The sequence below is a fragment of the Protopterus annectens genome, chromosome 16.part0 (genome assembly GCF_019279795.1).
Source record: "Protopterus annectens isolate FY-2018-M chromosome 16.part0, PAN1.0, whole genome shotgun sequence".
NCBI lineage: Eukaryota > Metazoa > Chordata > Ceratodontiformes > Protopteridae > Protopterus > Protopterus annectens.
This window is the reverse complement of record NC_056750.1, coordinates 539,469,133-539,492,087: the sequence shown is the minus strand read 5'-3', so window position 1 is coordinate 539,492,087 and position 22,955 is coordinate 539,469,133. Positions and strand designations below refer to the sequence as shown.

The following is a 22,955-nucleotide window of genomic DNA, read 5'->3' as shown; positions in this document are numbered from 1 at the left end:
ACAATGATCACTCTGCTCAAACTTGGATCAAGCAACAGCTTTTTCTTCTCGTCATTAGTGAAAATAGAGAACACAAACTAAGATTTAAGCTCCATTACCCTGCCATATTGACATTGTTTTTCCCTGGTCGTGTCAAATCTTTTTCTGATCACCTGCAGGCATTAGAGGCTGTAAATAAATGGAAAGGAAGTGTGGGTGATCAGTAGGACAGCTCCACTATGGGAAAGGAGAGTTAAATCTCAGCAGAAGCCACTGGGCTGGATAGAGAAAGTCATTGGTTGAAGCCCTTCACAATGCTCAGAAAACAGAAGGAGAAGCATGTCAAAGAGGGCAAGGAATTGGTAAAGAAACTGAATTGTAACCTCATTCAGATGGAAACTACTGGTGAAGTTACAGATGAGTGTGAGGAAGCTGAAGTCAATGACTAGGTGACTAAAGTATAACAGGTTTATCTTTTGGACATTTGGTGTTTTTCTCTCTTTGTTGCTTCACTTTTATGCTGGGTATGTTAAAGGGTGAATAACCATGTCAAGGCAAGGCTAAACTCATGCATGTTCTCTAAGGCAGCCACAGTACTAGTTAGTAAAGCCATTATTTATGAACTGGCCAATCAGATCAAAAGAGGTGCTACAAAGAAAAGATGTTGTTAGAGTTCAGTATTTAACTGTGCTGGACAGCTGCCATTATAATGGGTTTGTTGTCAGGGAATCCTGTGCAGCCTGATTAAGACCCAGGACTTTTATAGAAAGGGCAGTAAACCTTTTTTTTCTTTTTATTGTTTTCACGTTTTGCTGCTATAGTCAGAATGTTGAAGGAAAATGTAAACTGACTAGTGCTAGTATAAATGAACAAACTTTGGTAAGGGAGAGTGCATGTTTGTTGAGAAGAGTAATGCACATAGGCATTCTATTTCCTGCATTTCTGCAGGAGTTATTTTCCTCAGCAGACTTTTGCTGCAAGTGAGCAGTTACTTAATGTATTATTTGTGGGCTGAGGGTTAATAAAACATTTACTGTTGTTAATATTTTTTATAGATTTTAACAAAAGCAGTGATGACTCAGAAATTGCAATGCAAGTAGAGTTCTGGGGTAGAAACATACAAGGGGAACTCTTAAATCTTACATGGCTGCTGAAACAACATGAACTATTTCCTAAAATGTTTGAATTAGGCCAGGCATTTACAAAAGTCAGTAAATTTCAAGGGGTGGTAAGGTCGAGTACTCTCTTAAAGCTGGGGGAAACTCTATTTAAGGGCTTGACTCTGTTAGAAATGCTACATCTAAAGAAATCCCAATCTATCCACACCATACACTCCAGAGACCTCAACCTCATTAACACAATTAACAGAGCATGCATGGAGGGACAGGTTCATAACCCAGAGACTGCCCATGCTATGGAACAGACTTCCCATACATGTCAAGCAGAGCACCTCGCTGACCCTCTTCAAGAGAAATCTTGATGAGTGGATGGGAAACAGAAAATTCACCACCAGGAAAACTCCAGTGGCTCTATTCAACAGAGGCACTGGGAACTAAGATCGGGTGCCACTATGCCAGGGTAATCCTATGGCTAGGCTTGTAAAGGCCCCCAGGACCATTAGCCTAGTACACACCTATGAACCTATGAGTCTTGTAAAGGTGCTCACATAGAATGTGAACGGACTTATTGATAAACTAAAAAGAGATAGGATGCTGGCCGATCTGAGATTATCACAGGTTGACATAGAATTATTACAAGAGGTTCATCATTCCTCCAAGGAGCATGAAGAATTTATAAAGCATAGTCATTGTACTGGGCTTTCAGCTGACCTGTGTAACTCCAGAAGCAGACGAACTTTGATTTTAAATTGCTTCATGGGTTTCTTTGATTGTTGACACCCTAAAAGATAGACATGGCAGATATGTTCTACTTAGGGGTGATTTATTGGGCACAACGTTTTCTCTTGGTTCAATGTATCTTCCTTCTAAAAGTTCTGTTAAAGACATGAGATCTATTTTGGATTAAGTAATAAGTTTCCATCAGTGTATTCTTGTCCTGTAAGGAGACTGGCAGATTGTTTTCATTACACCAGATGTGAGTGGGGGTCCCAGAAGTCAAAGCTCTACTAGAGAGAGTCTATTTCTAATGGTTTACTATCATGTGTCCAAATGGCAGTCAGCCAAGTGTGACAGTGTTGAAGGCAGTTTTTCAATGGGCAGAATGCTGAACCGGAAAACATCAGTTACACTACATAGAATTGGTAGTGTAGTTCAAGTAGCTGAGTTCGGCATTCTGGGTGGAGATTGTCATTCAGTGAGGAAGAGGGGAACTAACCCATTTCCTCACTGTAGTGCAATCTCAGAGCTGGTAAATATAATTTGCTGGGGTGTAGGGGGCACAGCCCCCACATGTGGGTGCATGGGGGCTTGCACCCCTGCTGAATAGTGACAGAAATGTGCTGTTGACTGTAGAATGTAACAGTACGTTCAGATGCGTAGCATGGGTGAGCGACATCACCTCCAGCTCTGTCGAATACATCGAACTACGGGTGTCGATGTATTCATTTTTGCACTAACTGCTCTTTCAATGGTACTTATTCAGCATTCAGGGTTGACATTGCGATTGGTCGATTGTTGCAGTTTCATAATTTCAATAGTAAACCATCTAACATCATATTGTAAAGTGTTTGGTCTGGTAGATCCCATTGAGCATGGTGCAGGCCAACATGACTTAATTTCTGTTTAGAGAGGTTTGGTAGTTATGCAAAGCTAGGCAGGTTCTATATCTCTAAGGAGCATGAATATCTGGTAACCACGGCTGAGACATTTCCAGACTTTCTCTGACCATTGTCCAGTTCTATTATCCTTCACAATGAGAGAGTTTGGAAGTATGGATAAATAGTGGCAATTTCCCTCATACTGATTGAGAAAGGTGGAATTCTCTGATTGGCTCTCTGCATCCCTGATTAAGTTACTGGTGATATATGAAGAATCCACAAATAAACTACCATTAATCTGGTTGGAGCTAAAAAACTAAACTTCAAGTTCAAATTCAGTGTAAGGAAAGGGAAACTTTGGAGAAGGGAAAGAAAGCATATAGAAAGGCAATGGCAGCAATGGGAGAGAGGACAACAGAAAGGTAGTATAGGTGAGTGAGAGATCCTGGGGAGTCACAGGAGACATCCAAAGCAATGCTGAATTTCATTGATCAGTGGAGAGAATGTCAGTGAAGGTTGCTTATAGTTCCTTTCTTTGACAATAATCCCAGAGCACAAAAGTCACTTGCAAAATTCCACCACCAGCAAGACAGTCCAGGAATGAAAAATGCAGGCCAAGAAGAGCTTCCAGTAGTTTCATAAAACACAGCAAAATTGACAAGATTTTTGCTATGTTTTATTAAACTACTGGAATCTCTTCTTGGCCTGCATTCTTCATTCCTGGACTATCTTGCTGGTGTTGGAATTTTGCTGGATTTAGTCTTTGTTACAAAAGTCACTTGGTAGGAGGGCTGGAAAACAAAATGTAGAGCATCTTGTTGTCAAACTGAGGTACCCTAGGATAGGAAGATTGTCAAAGTTACCAACAGATAGTATACACATTGTTGACTTCCTCTATGAAAAGGAGGAGATCACAGCTGACAGTGAGGATAAGTTTGAAGGTGTCATAAAAAATTCTCCACTCCCTAGATTAAGTCATTTGGAGGCCAAAAAACATCTGCAGCCATTTGCAATGGCAGAATTAGAAACAGTGTTAGCAGAGCAGTCACCAGCAAAGGCACCAGGGCAAGATGGCCTCTCCCTTGAGGATTGGAAGTTGGGAGGTAAGCTACTAAGAAGACATTGTTTGAGGTTATTCAATGAGATTCTAAGCACAAGTCAGTTGCCTCCATCTTGGAAAAAGGTAGTGAGTTCAATGATGGCTAAAGAAGGGAAGGACCCACCAGAACCCTCTGCATAAAAAAAACTAATTCTGTCCTTAACCAAGACTATAAAGTCCTTGTTGGCTAGAAAGCTGATGATACTCCCAATCCTAGTGGATAAAGTCCAGTATGGTTTTGTGAGAGGTTATCAAACATTTGATAACATTAACAGGGCACTGTTGGTACAGAAAGAAGTTAAGCAGTTGGGTTATTATTAATATCACTGGATGAGGAGAAAGCATTTGAAAGTGTTTCTTGGCAATAATTATGGTTGATAATGGAAAAGCATGGTCTTCCATGTCCTCTGATTATTCTAATAAGAAATATGTATTATCAGGTGGCAGCCTATATTAAAATGAGAGGTTGTTTATCTAAGGTAGTACTTCCAGGGAGAGGCACTCGACAGGGCTGCTCCTTGTCTCCCTACTCTTTGCCCTGTATTTTCAACCATTAGCTCATAAAATAAGGAGGTCAGGATTCAAGGATATCAGTGAAAGGGTCAGCAACAAAGTAGTGCCTTGTTTGCTGATGATATAATTTTATTTGTTGTAGACAGAGAGGGAGGGCCCAACATTGTTTCATTTATTTAGAGATTTTCAAAAGATTTCTAGTTATAAAATAAAAATAAAACAAAAAAATATTTGTAATTAATTACAATCCCTCATTTAATTTATTTCAAGATTATCCATTTTTGTGGGACATGATAAGCTGACATATCTGGAGATTTGGTTGATGAAAATTAAGGAAAAAGTGGCAAAATATAACTGGGAAATAATTAGGGGGAAATCGTTAAAAAAATTAAGGAATATTAAATGTTGATGCTGGATCTTGATAGTAAAATACAATTAGTGAAAATGTTTTTGGTCCCCCTCCTTATTTTGTAAATTAGACAGTCTTTTTTATATTATCCTGCGGAGGCACTCTAGAGGGAAACCTACAAGAAGCTTAAAAACTAATCTGGGAGGTTAAATCCCATAGAATTACTTGTGAAAGATTAACGTTTCCTATTTTGCAGGGAGAGTTGGCCTTTCCAAGATTAAGAGGCTATTTTGAAGCTAACCAAATGAGGTTGCTCTATTTATTGAAAATGGAGTAATACCAGCCAAAATGGAAAAAAAAAACTTCATTCCAGCAGCTATTAGGCAAGGGAAACCTAGAAAAATTGAGTCTTTGGAATCAGCTGTTGAGACAGGGCAAAACTAGACAGGTATGTATGTACTCCATCCAGGCACTTGAAAAAATATTAGCATCCAGGAGTTTCCTGGACTGAGCATGGTTAATAAACACATTGATCTATTGCTTAGAGGTGGTTCTCACCACTCTGAAAGCATAGTCTGTAGAAAATGATTGGGAAGGAGAACAGAACTTATTTTCTGGGAACAAATTATAGATGCTGGGTGAATCAAAACCTAGAACTGTATTAAGGCAGAGTTCCATTTATTTATGAAAAAATATCTACCTTTCTGGGAATTATATGAGGAAGCTTGGGAACAGGCTTAGGCATTTTGAGGATTTAGGCAAGGCTCTTGAAATAGTTCATTTTGTAAGTGATGCCAAATCTACCCATGTAATGACAAAAAAGCTTATAAGTTGATCATATAGGGAGCTCCATAAGGATATGCAGTGTTTGTCGGTGATGATCAAGGAAGCCTGGAAAAGAACTCTGGGCAACCAGATAACAAATATCCAGTGGGTTAGTATTTGCAAGGCACTAGCAAAGTGACAAGAGCAAGCCAGTTTTAAATTTTTGGATGGAAATGTCTCTAAAAATATTTTTACACACAATCAAAATTAGCTAGGATGTTTCTGGGATGCTGGGAACTGTTGGAGATGTCAGAAAGAGTTACAATTGGGAACATGTGTTTTGGGATTGTGATAGTCTATTCTCTTAAGGAAGACATAACTCATTTAGTGTGGAAAGTCTGGGGAGGGTAGATTGAAATAATTGAAGGTATCTTCTTATTAATCTGGACACAGAACACTGCTGTTTCTTGGCAAGGATTAACCTTATTGAGCCTTCTGTTATCCATTTGGCTAGAGTAGTTTTTCAGACTGGTCTTCCCATCATATCACTAGAAAAGGAGACAAACAATTGATCAGTTTTCCTAAATTCCTTAGTCCTATGAAGGTAAAAGCGAAGTTGCCTATGTACACTTAAAAGATGAAGGGTATATTTTCCTTTATTGTCAAATTTGGGAAAGAAAACTGGTAAATTGATCACTTAATTGACATTTATTTCAGAGGCAACCTTTTCTAGATAAGAAAAGATTAGTGCATAAGGTAACCCTATCCTTGTGAAAAAATCAAATATGGTGGTTTTGAAGAGAGTGCTTGGAGCTCAGATACTCATCTTGCTGAAGTTATAGCCATCAAAAGGACCATTTTCCAAGACAGAAACTTAAGAGCACTTTAGCTGAAGGTTCAAAAAGTGGATGCACCAAAGTTTGCAATACCAGAGTCAGATCCCAAGGTGGAGTGGGATCCCTAATTGGAGGTGTAAGTAAAAAGGTACCTTTAAGAAAGGCTTTACATAACCTAGATGAAGCTAAATGAGAAGAATTATGTCTGATGTGGTAATTAGAGATTGTTGCTAACTGAACTTTAATGATGGAGAAGCTTGCTCCACTTTGAAATATGGAGCAAGGAAATCTAAAATAGCTGGAAGTGGAGCAGGGAAAGGATCTAATTCTGTCTGATGGGCCCAAATGAAAACATTTCCATTTGCTCTTATAAATCTTCCTAGTCGAAGGTTTATGGGATGAAACAAGAATTCTGCGAACTAGGGTGGAATGTTTGAAATGTCTAGTGATCACTGGAATTGGAGAGCCCATGCAGTTAACTTGAGGCTGCAATATCTGGAAGAATTTCTGATGGGAGTGACAGGAGGTCTGGACTGGGATCCAATGTCCAAGGAGGATATACTAGATGAGACCATAGGAAGGGAAACAACACTTGCCAAGGCCAGTAGGGGGCAATGAGCATTACTTTGCTCTTCAACCAGTGTGCTTTCTGAAGAAACGTGGGGATTAGAGTCAGGTGAGGGTAAGCATAAAGAAGACCAGAGGGCCAAACACAGAGTAGAGTATCTCTCTGTGAATGTCCCTGAGGGGGAATTAGGAGAAAGAACCTGCTTCATTTGTTGTTGAAAGGAGAGGGGAATAGATCACAGCATGGTTGACCCCGTTTGTAGAAGATCATTTATGCCATTGATTGACTGAGAGACCACTCATGAGGCATTGGATGGTCCTGCCAAGCCTGACTGCTAAGATGTCTGACTTCCCCGGTATTTGCATCACTACAAGTGAGGTGTTGGAAGAGATCACACACTGCCAAACTCTCATTGCTTCTCAGCATAGGGGATAGGATCTGTTTCCCCCTTGTTTATTGATGTACCAGACTACTGACATTGTCAGTTTGAGCAGCAATAGATCTTAGTGGAAGAGAGTTCAGAAGGGCCTGCAACACTAGAAGCATCACTGTCATCTCCAGGACATTTATATAATAATTGGTCTTTTCTAGGGACCATGTGCCTTGAACGATCCATGCCAAGTAATGTTCCCCCAACCCCAACTGGGAGACATCCATGGTCAATGTGGTGTTCTGGGGAGGAAGAATAAATGGACATTCTTGACAAATCTCTTTGGAGTGGATCCACCACAGCAGCCATTTTCTGCAAACCTGAGATAATTTTATTGGATGTCAAAAGGGATGTCAATGAAAGGGCCATCACCCTGCTAAAGTCAACTGAAGACTTCTTATATGAAGATGAGCAGTGGAAATTAGAGTTATTGCAGCAGCCATCGACCCTAGGGCTATTCAAGTATCATTTTTGCTGGGTTAGAAGGATAAGAAATAATCTGTCTGATATGTAGCTTCCAAGTAAGAATTCTATTTTGAGGCAGAAGAGCTAGACAATTACTGTATCTAAATGAGCTCCTATAAACTTCAAGACTTGAACTGGCTAAAGTTGTGACTTGGCCAGATTGATAGTAATTCCCAGAGAGAGTGTGATGGTTGAATAAAGTATTCCCTGGCTGTTTCTAGAAGATGTCTGGTCAGTGTGGTAAGCAGCCAGTCATCTAAGTAAGGAAACACCCAAAATTTGAGGAGTTTTAGATGAACTTCCACCACTGCCATGCATTTGGTGAACACCCTGGGGGCTGTGTTTAGACCAAAGGGCAGGGCTCTGAACTGGTAATCAATGGATCCCAGATGGAAACATGGGCATCGTTGAGAGCACCTGTTCATTTTGATGTGATATTATGTGTCTTGAAGACTGATAGAGCACATCCAGTCATTCTTCTGTAGGGCTGGAAGAATGTACTAAACTGTGACCATCCAGAATCTGGAATTCTTTACAAACTGGTTCAGATAACTGAGAACCAAAATGGTTCTCAGGTCCCCTGTTTTCTTTGGCACTAAAAAGGAGCTTGAGTAAATTCCGGATCCTCTTTGTTCTGGAAGAACCTCTTGGATGACTCTTTTGTCCAGCAGCTTTTGAATAGCTAGAGCTGCTAACTCCTTCTGATTGGGTGGAACATCAGGGAAACATTTTCTTTGCCTTTGGGGAATTTGTAAAAAGGGAATGAAATATCCTCTGGATATGATCCTGTGTACCCATGAATCTTTTGTGATGGCTATCCAAGCTTTTAGGTACAAGGATAAGTGCCCCGTGACTGCCTCCAGAGAGGGGCAGTCAGGCAACCTTTCAGGAGCAATGAAAGAATCCAAGAAGGAATCTCACGATTCTTGATTCTGCAGACCCACTCTGCCCCATGGGTGGCATCTTCCATTGTAGGTATTCCCCCGCTGCATCTAGGGAAAAATCTCCATGTAATTCTTGGAAAAGTCCTTGAGATTTCTGAAACTACAACTTTTTACCACCACATTGGTTCCTAGAAAAGGGTCTAAGTAGAATAGAAATGTGGATTCCCACAGCAGATAAGGTCTTTCCATCTTTCTCACTGAGGGAAAGTGTCTCTTTAACTGTTTCCCCAAACAAAAAAGATCAATTAAAAGGAGCATTGGTGAAGGATACCTTGAAGGGCTCTGCAAAATTGCACAACCATATCCAGGCATGTCTCCTAATAGGTATGCCTGAACTGGCCCCCCATTAGGAACCTTCAACTGTATGTGAGATTACCCTCATGGATGCATTAGTAATGGATTGCTGAGTGACCAGTCATGAGGAAAAAGACTTCTGTTCCTTTGCAGATATGGACCCAGTGATAGAGTTAGAGTTCTGTAACTAAGTCCCTCTGTAACCTAGTGAAATGTGCCAGGTAATTCAGCATCCATAAGGCAAAGGCCACTGAAGTATACACTCACTTCCCAAACCTGTACAATGCCCCTGACTCCCTGTTAAGGGGATGGACACTGGAGCTCTCTTCAGCCAGCTTCTTTTTAGTGGCTGCCACAACAACCATGGCATTTACAGGATTCTCTTGGTCCAGTGTTGTCTGTCGGAGAGGGCACTCAAAATCTTGTCTAGGCATTTGGGGATCAGTTCCATGCAGTCCATTTCCTTCCATGCTCTGTGGGAGATAAAGTCTATAAGCCCATCCACAGGTGGAATAACCCAAAACATGGTCCAGACCGAAGGCTTCAAAGAACACCAATTCCTCCTGGGTAGGGGTTTGGGAAGACCAACCACCTTTCTGGTGAAGGATCTCTAAGATGTCTCCCAATGAGACATCCTCAGGAGGGGATCTAGGGGACCCTTCCCCTTCATCAAAATTGGTGTTTTCTGTTAGGCATTCCTGCGAGGAATCTAAGTACCTCCTCTTGCATGACCTCTTCTGAGGAAATTCTTTAGTTGGGTATTCTGGAGAGGTGTCAGTAGAAGCAGGGAGTCCCCTGGTGGGAACTGCTTGGAAGCTTATACAGCCTGGCTGTCCTTGAGGTGTAGGATGAGTAGAGTTAGACACAGGATCCAAAGAGAGAACAGGGAATGGATACAAAGGTGCAAGAGCCAAAACTGCTCTGGGGTGAGAGAAAATCCTCTCTACCACCTCAAAGGCAAAAGGATCAGGAGAAGCTGAGGACAATCTGACCAGAACCACGACTCTCAATGCAGATGATCCAAGGCCCGCCCCCAACTCTCAGCCCCAAGGGAGACATCAGAGCCAAGCTCTCCAATGCAGAAGCCCCAAGGGGAAGTGATGGCTCCAAAAGATTCAGAATCGAATTCAACCCCTTGGATCTGACACAGAGTCTTCAGTTCCAAGAATCATCATGTTCCAGAGGGACAGGAGCTCATCAAATCAGGGAAGTCACCGGAGTGGATAATAGGTGAATCTTCAGATCTGACAGTGGAAGATAGAAAATGCTTCAGAACTGACAGTTTGACTCTCGGGGATCTCAGATCCAAGAACTCCAAAACGGTAGGTTGGATTGGAGAAGGACAAATAACAGGCTGAAAAGAAGGTCTATGGCTCACATATCCGATGGGAGATGCACCGGCAAGACCCCCATGTGGATCTGTGTTCTGAGGAATTTTCTCATCATCCTATCTGCCTCTGCCTCTGAAAGATTTCAGGAGGACCTAATGGAGGAAGAAGTGGAAGGTGGTCTGGAAAACTTTTTAGGAGTGTCCTGAAGAATGGGAGACCTAAACCTTGGGGATACAGGCTCCAGGGAAAACCTTGGACTACAGAGCTGAGGAGACTTGGCAACAGTAGACACTGGATCTAAAGATTTCAAGTCCATACTCTTCAATTCCTTCTTAGGAGGTTCTGATGCAAATATTGACTTAGGAGACCATGCAGGAGAGTGTTTACAGTGCTCCCTGAACTCCTTGGATTTATAAGAGAGGGTTTGTGTCCCTGATGAAGAAGTCACAGTGGAAGGAGTAGAAGCTGGAAGGAGTTCTTTTAAAACTAGCTTGTTCCTTATATCACTAATCACCCTGGCATTAAATGCTGCACAAATGAAGGAGGAGGTGTCCAAGTGTTCCGGGCCTAAACAATAAATGCACTTCCTGTGGGCATCAGAGTTGAGAATCTTATGCACATGGGAAGTGCACTTTTTGAATTCAGTAGGTTTTTCAGCCATACAGCAAAGCAACATGTGACAGAAGTCTACAGACAAGGGAGAAAAGAAAACATTTTTTTTATAACAGTTATAACAATTGGAAAAGATTTATACCAAAATTAATATGACTACAGAATACCTCAAAGCAAGGTAACAGAGGGGAAAGTTACCAGCAATGGTAATGAAGATTACCAAATAAAATTAATTTGGTATCTAGAGAGTTTAGAAGCTAGGTAAGGGAGATACTAATAAGAATATCAAAGGAAACAATATGTAAAGTTTTTTCACTCACTCAACCCCAAAGAGTTTGACAGATTGCAATTCTGTCCAAACCTGAAGAGCAGCAAATGAGATCTGAGGTAACTCAGTAGTAAGAGGTACTTTGAGTAAGGGAAGAGGTCGAGAGTTGGATCCTAGAATCTAAAGAAAGTGTCTGAGTCAGATCCAAGGATCGAAACCGAACCCATTTGTTGAGGAATGAATGGAAATGACATCAGATCAAATGATATGAATATTATGAAATTAGTGGAATCCCTTGAGTTAATGAGAAAGGAAACATTGTGCAAAGGAAATTCATGCAAAATGAAGATATTGGGAGATGATGGCAAACTAGCCCTGGGAAATATCTCCAGCTATGAGATTAATGCCTTAAGTTGGTTATTAAAATGGCTTACTGGATTATCTTTCTGTTAATATCGTTATAAAGTCTAACCTTTAAGAAACTCTAGAAGATAAGTACAGACAAATGAAAATTAGTAATACACAATATGGCATGTGGAAATGAGATTAGTAATATGACCTACAGTTTGGCATAATGTAGTAAGATGAGCATAACACAGTTTTACCCCTTAGTTCCTAGAAATCAAATCAGGAACACTTTAACATTGTTTTCCTATCTACTATGGATTAGACTTTTATGATTTTGTGTTTTGTCAATTTATTGTTTGTTTTTTAATTATATGTGTTAATAAAATTTGGGCTTTAAAAAAACTGTACTACTGGATACTATAGACCAGTATCAATGTTAACACAATGACTACTTCTAGCAATCAAGTATTGGCATACTAATAGTTGTGCCATATTTCTCAGCACATGTACTGTGAATGTGTAAACATGTCTATCCTCCCTTTCACTGAAAGAGAAAGTCTGGTGGAATGCTATACTCAGGTAAAGAGCGAATGTGTATGTGTGTGGGTGGGGTAGAGGACAGGAGACAGCTGCCAATGAGTAGAATTTCTATCTGCCCCTCTTTACAAGACAGTCTTGAGCTCAGCAGTTTGTATACTCTGAAAAACATAAAGGTCAGCCGATGCTCTGAAAATGTAGATGGATAATATTATGTAACGTTCCTCTAAATAATACTGACATATAGGGTACTATGTTTGAAACACCTTAATTTATTAAATTTTAGTTGTCCCAGTTAATAAAATTATGACTTTTTTTATTTTGAAAACAATGTGGAAATAACTATGCGGTATTAGCAGAGAACATGGTTTGCCCTATAAGACTTTGCATTTCAGTAAGAAATGTCCCACTTATAGCATCTGAAAAGTTTGCAAACCAGTTAATAAGATATTGCTTGTATATCATTGCATTTAAATGTGTGAGAACTGATGTAAATGCATCCTTCAGCATTATGAAGGTTTCTGTGTTTTGTTCAGAAGCAGAACAGGTTAACAGAAAGGAGCACACATTTGGTGAATATTTATTAACCATGCTGTTATAATAGAGTAAAAGGGCTAAAACTGCATAATGCACATTCTTGCATTTTGCCAATATGTTTTACTTCTTAGTCTCTGTCTCAGAACATGCAGTAAATAACAAAGCAGGGAAGATCTTATTAACAATCAGAAATTCAGTGAATTACTAATTTGTATGAAATGGCAGCAAAAATCCTTCACTTTCCACATTAATAAATAAATTCTACTTTTCTGCAATGTTAGCAGTACTGGAAAGTAATGCCAGATTAATTCTGCCTAGTATTATGCCACTGTCAAGGACACAACTATATAGTGACAAGTGCATCTGTAATCTCAAAAAAAGGGGGGTACTTATAATCTCAGTAAAATAATCTGAAACAGATTGATAAAGAGGCCAACTGTCATTCCATTGTAGGTAATGCATTAATTAGAATTATTTACTTTGGATGCTGGCTTTTAAAAGTGAGACACTTAACCTCATTCAGAGGGGGGGCAATTGAGACTGAGAAAACTGGGACTCCTGAGGATTCCATATATCAAGCAAGATATTTATAGTCAAAGAAGGGAAGCAGAAGGCCGACTGCAAATCCAGTGACCCCCTACTTGTTGATTTGGGAATAGCTGTAATTTTAGTAGATCATGGTCACTCAGCTTTTGTGGGAGGGTTCTGTGACACTGAGAACTGTGAAACGTGGATTTCACTTTTCCTAGAATAAAAATTCAGTCTGTGATATTATGCTTTAATCAATGCCACATTTATGTATGGGCATACTGCACTATTATGGTACACCTTTAATTGCTAAGGGGGAATATCTACATAAATAAAGAAAGAAACAAACAAACAAAAAAGAATGAAAGGTTATTATCCAAGCAAATACTGAAAATCAGTGTTTCTGCACAGTCTCATAAAATGACTTTCATTTTTTTTGGGGGGGAGGCACAAAAAAAAAGGGCTTGTACTAGTGCTCACTCTGTTAAACCAAAATAACAAACTGACAACTTCATATGCTTAACTTAATTGTTGTGAACTGAGTTTAAGTCCACTCAGTCTCTAATGCCTACTGCGTGACTTACTTAAGCAAAAAGTGCTCTCATGTTTCCCCAGATAAGAGTCAGTGGTGCATAATGTGTGTCTACCTGGCTAGTCACAAACAAAAAAAAAACTTATGATGTTCTTTCTTATTTTACATTAGTTCCATATTTTATGTGTATTTTTATAATATTTATCCAGGGTAACTCAAACAATTGCCATAGTGTATTTAGTGGCATCCTGTTTACACCCATTTTAATATGCAGATAGCAGCCCTAATTTAAAAGAAATATTCCATTTACTGACTCTCCCATTACTCAGATATAAGCAGTGCTAGTCTGCATTGCATGAATGCCAATATATTTTATTGCATTACATTTTATTCATCTTTACAAATAAGTAAAATAGATTTTTTTTCTAAATTTTAGTTTATGTATGCCATTAAGATAAATATGCTTAGGGGAAGAAAAGAAAACTATTTTATACTTATTGTTCTGTGTAACAAATTATTTCAGATGCATATGTTACTGTTGCCATGAAATGGAGAAAGTGTTATGTGCAGAAGAAGACAGTAGAATACAAATGTCACTGTAAAAGAGATGCTGCATTTAAGACTTCCCGATTACCAAAGTTGCAGATTTAAAATGTATATCTCTGAGTCCGCTGTTCATTACTCAAGGGATCATTTATTACGTCAGATGCCATCATACTACTGATACTGTAATAAAGATTAAAAACTTTTTCATTTCATCCCAAATGGACTCAGCAAGTGGGCAGCAGGGGAAATCAGAGGTAAACAAATACGGGAGGTCAGACAGTGGAGAAGATCTCCAGTTTATAACCACCTCCAGAATATGATGTATGATGGCGCAGAGGCTAAAACCAACAAAATGTTAGGGTGCAGATCTGGTGTCCTGCACTCAAGAGATGCTGCAGCAATCATCATTCCATGGGGCAGGTCAGTAGAAAGGCCATGTCTGGAATAGCACATACAGTACTAGGGACCAAATGAGGAAGGGAGACACTGTGCTCATGGAGAGCTAACAAACTGACAAGAGAAATTGGAGGGATGAATTATGATAAAGAAGTAAGTGCTTAGCATGTATACACTGCAATAAAGATGTGGAATAAAATATGGACATGTCACACCATGGGGACAGCATGTAAATCTGAAAGAATTCAGAAAAATAATCATATGTGTTATGGGACCGTACAGCAAACAGACAGGAAAAGACTCATGAATGATTTAGGAAATGTCATCTCCATGGCATAGAAGGGCAAAGACCTGACTGCAGAGTAGGTAACCAGAGTTTGATTAGTGGTTCTGGTACCTGTAGGAGCTGGCTGGGAGGATGGACGTGAGTGGTCACTGCTGACCCACACATCATGAGGGAGAGAAGGCTGTTCTACTTTGCCACATGGATGACACCTGTTGAGAGCACTAGGTATTCGCCTACAAGAATTCATGCTTACCAAGGCCCTCCTGTCAATATTGCATCCTCTCTATGTGGCTAAGGGGAAGTCACCAAGCAGAGACATGCTTCCCCAAAGAGACAGCAGATGTGAAACTCAGTGAGCAGCTGATGGAGGAGGGGTTCCTCTGAGACGGGAGGGGGGGTAGGCTGACCCTCTCCCTACCATCTGTCTCTTGCTATCTCAATAGGGAGTTGAGGGTTAATAGGGATTTCTCATCAGGAACAAATGCTTGTCTCCCATCCTCCCCAGAATGTCTGGGTCAAAATGATGAAAGTAGAGGAGCCAACCAGCAGGATCCTCAGGTAAAGCTAATAATAAACAAATAATGTGAAGGGATGCAGCATGTATTAGCAGGTGAAATTCTGAAATACACTTTCAAAACAATTTCAGTGGTTCTTGGATTAGCTCTTAAAAGGTAAAGGTAGCAAGTTTGCATGATATCTGCATAGAGAGTACTGGACCAATCAAATGGAATCAGTGCAACATGTATGTTGTATCTTTAGACCATATTCTCATTTGCATGATGCCTCTTCCCTCAAAATGATCATTTTTTTACTTGTAGTCATTCTGATTTTTGATAAGTTTTGTATATAAAAATGGTGTCTGTAGGTACTGTGATATGTCTACATTTATGTCCCTCATTTAGACAAGCCTGGTTCTATATGTTCTTTTCAAAGAAGCACATGATGCCACACTGTAACTTAAAATGCTTCAGCTCCCGATGTTTGGAAACAGAATTCTATACTATTAGCCATGACTGTCATTTACTCATTCAGTGCAGAAAATGTTTTGTTTACAAAAACACCCACATCAGTTCTGAAAAATCTGAATGAAGATAATGCAAACAGTAAAACAGATAATGGCATGCTTATTAACTTGATAATTTCTTCTTGACAAATAATATAAACAGAGATTTTCTTTATGAGGAGGCTAACCATTTCATCTTTCTGGTTGTGTGTGCAGATCCCTTAAAACTGACGTACAAGAGAAGCACAAATATACTGTGAAAGGACCATGTTCCATTTGTTGCATTTCAGGTTCTGAGTCTTGTATGACACATATTTGTCAATACAAGTTGATTCAAGCAGGCACAGGGAATGCAGCACCATAAATTTAAGTGGATAGTTTGGGTTTTCAAACATGCATTAAAGAATGCCAAGTAACGAGAGGTGACTGGGGATTTCTTTGCCTTGGATGCCTCTCTATTATATTGTTGTACAGTGTACCACAGGAGCAGAATAACTTAGGGCTGTGCATCAGTTTCTGGTAGTGACTGACCAAAAAATTAAAGATAACTGAGTGTAGTATGATAAAATCAGAATTCTACTATCCATCCTGCTGGAATTTCAATGACTGCTACTTACAGCATCTCCTAGACACAATATAAGAACAGTAATTATTTATTGTGGCATTTTAGTTGCCTCTGGTTAGTGATCCTGCCTGCATTAACAATCCCTAGCTGAAGTGGGGACAAGACTTATGCAGACATAAATGCTCATTGTAAAAGCAGACCTGCCTGCATTTTGACCCCGTTGCTTCCTCAATAATGGAAGGAAAACATAGACTCTTAAGTGTTGCTAAGTGATGTGTTCAGTTCTTTGTTGGGGACAGAGTATTAGATTTGTACTGGTGCTGGTCTATTTTGATATAACAGAGAGTTCAAGTGGTTTACAGAAGAACACCCACAGTGCACTTAACTATGAAAGCGATGGACAGTACAATACAAAGTCATTCACTGTGTCACTCACACACCTCTGTCATTCAATCAGAATGGCTGCATCTTGAAAAGATAGGTTGCAACAAGCATTTGTGATAAGCATACATGAGAAGCTTACACCTCCTGAACTCTACCTCTTCAGATAATTACTATAATTAAGGAAGCCATGAAAATGTTATATGGAAAGACATGCATCAGTTAACTGTGTAAAGAGTGATTACAACAAAGAACGTAAAGCCAGTTAGTTTCAGTAACATTGAGATTAAGCTTCTGTCAGATGCGTTGTACATTCTAAAGCTGTGATTTATTTTCACTGTCTGTACAGATATTCAAACCACATCACATTCTGATAGAAGCTGTATGATTAAGTTACCTATCAATCAGTATTTCCTAGGTCACTACAACTTCTTGTTGCAGAACATTGCAAGATGAAGCTAATGCAACTTTTACTGGGTTAACTATGAACACTACCAAGTACCACAGATATTTTTCTTCTTGTTTGCCTCACTGGTCTCCTCTCTGAAAACAAGCTTGTCATCATAATTTGCAGAAGAGCCTTGTCACGAATATGTGAAACACAAACCAAATACCAATATCCTCCCTAACGTTATCACCAGGACTACAGTTTGTCTCATTATTAATGTATCACCTGACGACAAATTGCAGACCAAAGCAAGAAGAACATAAAAAAGCGCTTTCTCAAAACAATTTTACCTCTCAACTGTACAGCTTTTCGCAGAATGTCCAGATTTTTGCCTTATATTTTTGGTCCGTTTTTCATAAAAGTGTGGTTTTCTGGCAAATTAGTGGCAAATCATTAAAGACTGAAGTTAGAAAATAATGACAGACAATTCAGTGTCAGACTTCATACCCTTTAGAAAATTCAAGCTACTGCAAAAACCTATTACTCTATCAACTTTCTAAGGTTGTAGGAGTAATATTTAAAATTTGTCCCAAGTTTGGGCCTTCGTCCAACTTTTACTTATGGCTTTGTCCAGATTTTTGCTCTAAGAGGTTGAGAGGTATGACAACCAGAAATATTCACATTTGTAAAACCATTGCTGCAAGCAACATATAGAAAATCTGAAATCCCAAAACTCAGTTTTGTAAAAATATCGCTGCAAGCAACGTATAGCAAATCTAAATGGACAAAACTCAGGAATATGTGTGCACTGCGCTGGTGGGCACTTGTCCTCACCGCAAATTGTTGAAATACACTGTTACATGTTTAATCCTGCTACTAGTACTATGGAGATGGGTAGTAGACAAAAAAGCAACAGCATTTCTTGCATTTCTGTCTGATTCAAATCAACTCCTTTGAGTGGGTTCTCTAATTTTCCACATATGGCAATTGCTAACATATTATTAGTTTTGAGACTACAGAAAATCATTAGTCATTGTACAATGAGGGGAAAGCAAGTGTACATTCTAACACGTGCTCTGAGTTTTGGTTTAGGCACAACAATCATTGCCAAGATTTATTTCTGTTTCGTAGAATTCATTGTGCACTGATCAATGTGCTATAAACAATTTTGAGGATGCCTTACTTAACAGGACCAAGTATCTCCCTTGGTTTAAGACACAGACATGATATTTAAGGACATTTTGAGCCAGATCATCAACATATACTTTGATTCTTGTTATTTTTTTAATCCTATGAAATCTCTGTCCAGTGGGTGTAACATCGAAGACGAAGTACACAAACGTCAAACGGCTAACCATCACTTCTGAATGATCGAAAGTCAAAACAAAGAAAGAACAAAACCGATATGTTTTTTTGCAGGGGGACTTGGCTCATGCACTCCTTAGGTGGGAGCTGCCCCCCACACACACACACACACACACACACACACACACACACACACACACACAAGCGCGCGCGCGCACACACGCTAATTAAATATGCCAACTCCAAGATTGCTCTACAGTGGAGAAAGGGCAAATTAAATACCCACTATGCACAATCTCTTCCGCCGGTGCTAATTAAATACGTTTGAAATTGTGAACGTTCAATCATTACTATATATATTCGCACACATATACATACATAATCTCAAAAGAGTGGTAAATGCTACTGGCCATGACTATTAACTATCTTGTCTTTGTCGTTTCACGTTTGTTCCTTTCTACCACATTTAAACGCTTCTTATAGGATTCCTTTCCCCTTGCTACTGGAGCAGACTGAATATATTTTGCCCGTGTTAGGTCAGACTGTAGTAGTCTTACCATTATCAATTAATCACTAACTCATTCTGCATGACAGTGCCTGTTGTTGTTTATCAAGGAAACTACAAACTTTCAACTGCTTTTTTGTGTTTCGTATTTCACATGTGATGTGATTACTTAAACCGTTTTTTTACCCTGCAAAATGATGTCAAAGTTCAACGGAGTTTAAAATTCTCCAAATTCCTGTTTCCAGTCATAATATTTCAGAAGTACATGGAAAGGTACCCGCAATAATTCTAAAAGGGCAAGGTAACAGACCCCACCCACCCTTTTCTGCTTGCCTTTTAAAATTTACCTGAGGTTTCTGCTGATTACTCTCTTCCAACTGGGGAGACCCAGACATACTTTTCCAGCGTTCATTCACCATTTCCCTTAAATATTCGGAGGACGTTTTTAGATTAGAATAAAAAAAAAGTTGTGCTGCCCTCAGAATGCACGATACTTTCAGGTCGTCAGAACAAGGAAGTTATGCGTTAAGTTGTATAGTCCTCACTTTAGAACAGAGTAACAACAAGTGTGTATCAGTACTGCAGGCGACCTGCAGACTATATTCACTCTTTTCCTTATTCACTCAGTCAAAGAGTTGACAGAAAGGAGAGAATATTCTTAGCTTGCGCTAAGAGAATTATAAATAGCTTTCCTTTTGATCGGGGCTACTATCTTCTCGGACCAATGACACGTTGTGGCTTTGCTGTTGGCTTTATTATTTATTTATATGCCCGTTTGACGGGTTACAACTTAAGGTTCGATAGTTGTACTCCAAACAACGTGCCCTAGAACAATAAAAAAGAAACCAAGGCTGATGAGCCTAGTTGTAGTCACGGGGTAATGTTTCCAACAAAAGAGAAATTGCATCCAGGTTTTCAAACAGCTGAATATCCATTTCTTGTAAATACGTTATTTGCTGGTTGTTGTACAGTCTGAAAATACGTATTTTCTGGGTTTCACTCCGTTTTTGGGAATGCCAGCTGCAATTTCCTGTTAAGAATACATTATAATGTGTATTTTATTTCTTTCACCTTCTTAGGAATGTCAGGTAGTTCCAAAATTCCTGCTTTCCTACAGTCCCCTTCTCCAGCAAGTGTAACAAACGGTCTGTGCTGCCTACACCAACTCAAGCACTAAGAGGGTATACCTCTGTTCAACTAATATCGCTCGCAGTATCACTCTGTGGGAAGACGTAGCCGTTCTGGGGCTTTGACAGAAAAAATTATAGAAAATACAATCACTGGCAAAGGAATGCCTTAAGTTAAGGTCAAAGCTTCAACCGCAGTCCGCAATATGGAATTAGACGATGGTAACGACAAAAAGCAATCACGTTTTGAACAGCATCCTTCAAGCAGCAGCTGAGCAGGAGCTGTCCATCAGGACCAGGTGCTGAGCCAGACTTCTTCCTTATAGCCTACGCTGCGTCACAGGAATTTGTATATGTCAGCGTGATGGAGTAGTATAATTATCTGTTTAGTGTGGAGGCTGACATTGACCAGCCTCCAAGGGTCATATTTTCTTAAAAACTGTGGTACATAATTCAACTGTTTGGTTTGGTGCAGGTCTGTAAGACGCGCTGAATACACGCATTACTGTTATCAGGAGACACCAAAGTGCATGACAAGCACGTCTGAAAAATCCTAAGTTTACTCGAAGCAATTTATTCTTGTTCTGTTGATATCTTAATATCCATGTTGGTTGAGTGGGATGCTTTACAGAATAAAAAAACTTTTATCAAACTAAGTCTCTAAAAACACAAGTCGTAAAATGTGGAATAATACGACGTCACAGAGGTGCACCGTGCCCCGTGTTGACTTACACCTGTTGGCATACCTCTCAAGTATACCTCATTACGAGGAACTTACCTCATTTGGGGTCTTAAAAAGTTAATGTTCCTCAAGTTCCTCGAAGTTCCACATTTAAAGACTCTGTCACACATTCAGTGTTAGGAATTGTTTTAAGTGAAATCCATGTTAAATATAAATTAATCATATTAATTCATTTAAAAAAACTTCTTTACAAGTAAAACCAGCATATTTTAACCATCCTCTGACCTTCCTAGTTGAAGATGGTAGTAAGCCATTAGTATGTGTTCCACATTTTGCCCGTTTGTCCCACATTATGAGGACTAATGTTCCTCATTTTGGAGATGGAAGGTTGAGAGCTATGCCTCTTGGCATGCCTAAGGTGCTTTTTTAGATACTCTATATGTCTCTCCTGTCTTCCGAATTTTGAGGGAATGCTCTGGTTGCTCCCTAAATCCCAAAGATTTCCTGCTAGTGTGATCTGCCCAGAATTTGCTCCTTGCCTTTCGCCTATGGTATACTGGGATATGCTCCAGCACCCACTGAAATCCACATGTGGGGGGCATAGCTCTCAACCTCCTTTCTCCAAAATGAGGAACATTAGCCCTCATAATGTGTGACAAATGGGCAAAATGTGGAACACTTACTAATGGCTTACTAACAACTTCAACTAGGAAGGTCATATGATGGCTAAAATATGCTGGTTTTACTTATAAAAAAGATATTTTAATGAATTAATATGATTCACATCTATTTACCCATGGCTAGCAGTTAAAAAAATCCTAACAGTGAATATTTGACAGACCCTTTCAATGTGGAACTTTGAGGAACATACACTTTTTAAGACCCCAAATGAGGTACATTCCTCGTAATGAGGTACACTTGAAAGCTACGGTGGGGGCTTATAGTTATAAACATATACACATGTGCATGCATGCACTTACACACACACTGCAGTTGTTCTAAAGCAAAAAAAAGTATTTGGTTGTTAAAAATCACAGTGCAATACAGTTAGTGATAATAAGGGATCTGCATTTTTTTTTTACAGAGTATGTTCTTTTACATTAGTCTAACTTTTTGAAAGGTATCACTAAATCTAAGGGAAGCACAGATACAAGTGAAAGCAAGAATCTTACAGGTCTACCTTACCACAGCACCTGATAGGAAAATGAATATTGTCAAAGTACTTTTCCTTGGGAGCAATAGACCAAGAGTGTACAAGGCAGGCATACTCTTAGCACCAAAATAAGCTTTGCTGTTTTTGTTCTCAGAAACATTACGGCTTATTGAGACTCTAATGTTTCTATAGTTGCATTAATACTTGTTTGATTGAGTCACCTTTCAGCGAATTAGGACAGCTTACATGAAACTGGAAACTTTCTATTTTACTCCATACTTGGATGACTTTGGAATGGGGGGAAAGCCCTCCAGAAAAGTGTGCGTGTTGCCTCTTACCTGACGATTTGCAGTTTCAGGTGTCCTCAAATGAGCCCCTATGATCACATTTCTCAGAAAAGTGGCCCAATCAAACTCAGCAGATCGGCTTATGTAAAGATAGGACTGTTCATCCATAAAATAACTTTGCAAGACCCCATCTACTAGCAGTCCTACTATACTCTAGAAAAGTCTCTACTACTCACTGTACTCCCAATTTCTGCCCAGAATTTGTTCCTTGCCTTTCGCCTATGGTATACTGGGATATGCTCCAGCACCCACTGAAATCTGCGTGTGGGGGCTTATATTTATAAACACATACACATGTACATGCATGCATGCACACACACACTGTAGTTGTTCTAAAGCAAAAAAAAGTATTTGGTCATTAAAAATCATAGCGCAATACAGTTAGTGATAATAAGGGGTCTGCATTGTTTTACAGAGTATGTACTTTTACATGGGTCTAACTTTTTGAAAGGTATCACTAAATCTAAGGAAAACACAGATACAAGTGAAAGCAAGAATCTTACAGGTGTACCTTACCACATCACCTGATAGGAAAATGAATATAGTCAAAGTACTTCTCCTTGGGAGCAATAGACCAAGAGTGTAGTAAGGCTGGTATACTCTTTGCTCTGAAATAAGCT

General features: G+C 39.4%; 1 protein-coding gene across 1 annotated transcript in view; it reads right to left on the bottom strand.

Moving 5' to 3' along the window:
- FIBCD1 (fibrinogen C domain containing 1) overlaps positions 1 to 20,630 on the bottom strand; it is a 1,778,954-nt gene extending 1,758,324 nt beyond the window's left edge. The window contains exon 1 of the mRNA XM_044058596.1: positions 19,374 to 20,630. Within this exon, the coding sequence (XP_043914531.1) occupies positions 19,374 to 19,445 (72 nt within the window). The 5' untranslated portion in view covers positions 19,446 to 20,630. The remainder of the gene's footprint in view (positions 1 to 19,373) is intronic.
- Between the last annotated feature and the right edge of the window lie 2,325 nt (positions 20,631 to 22,955).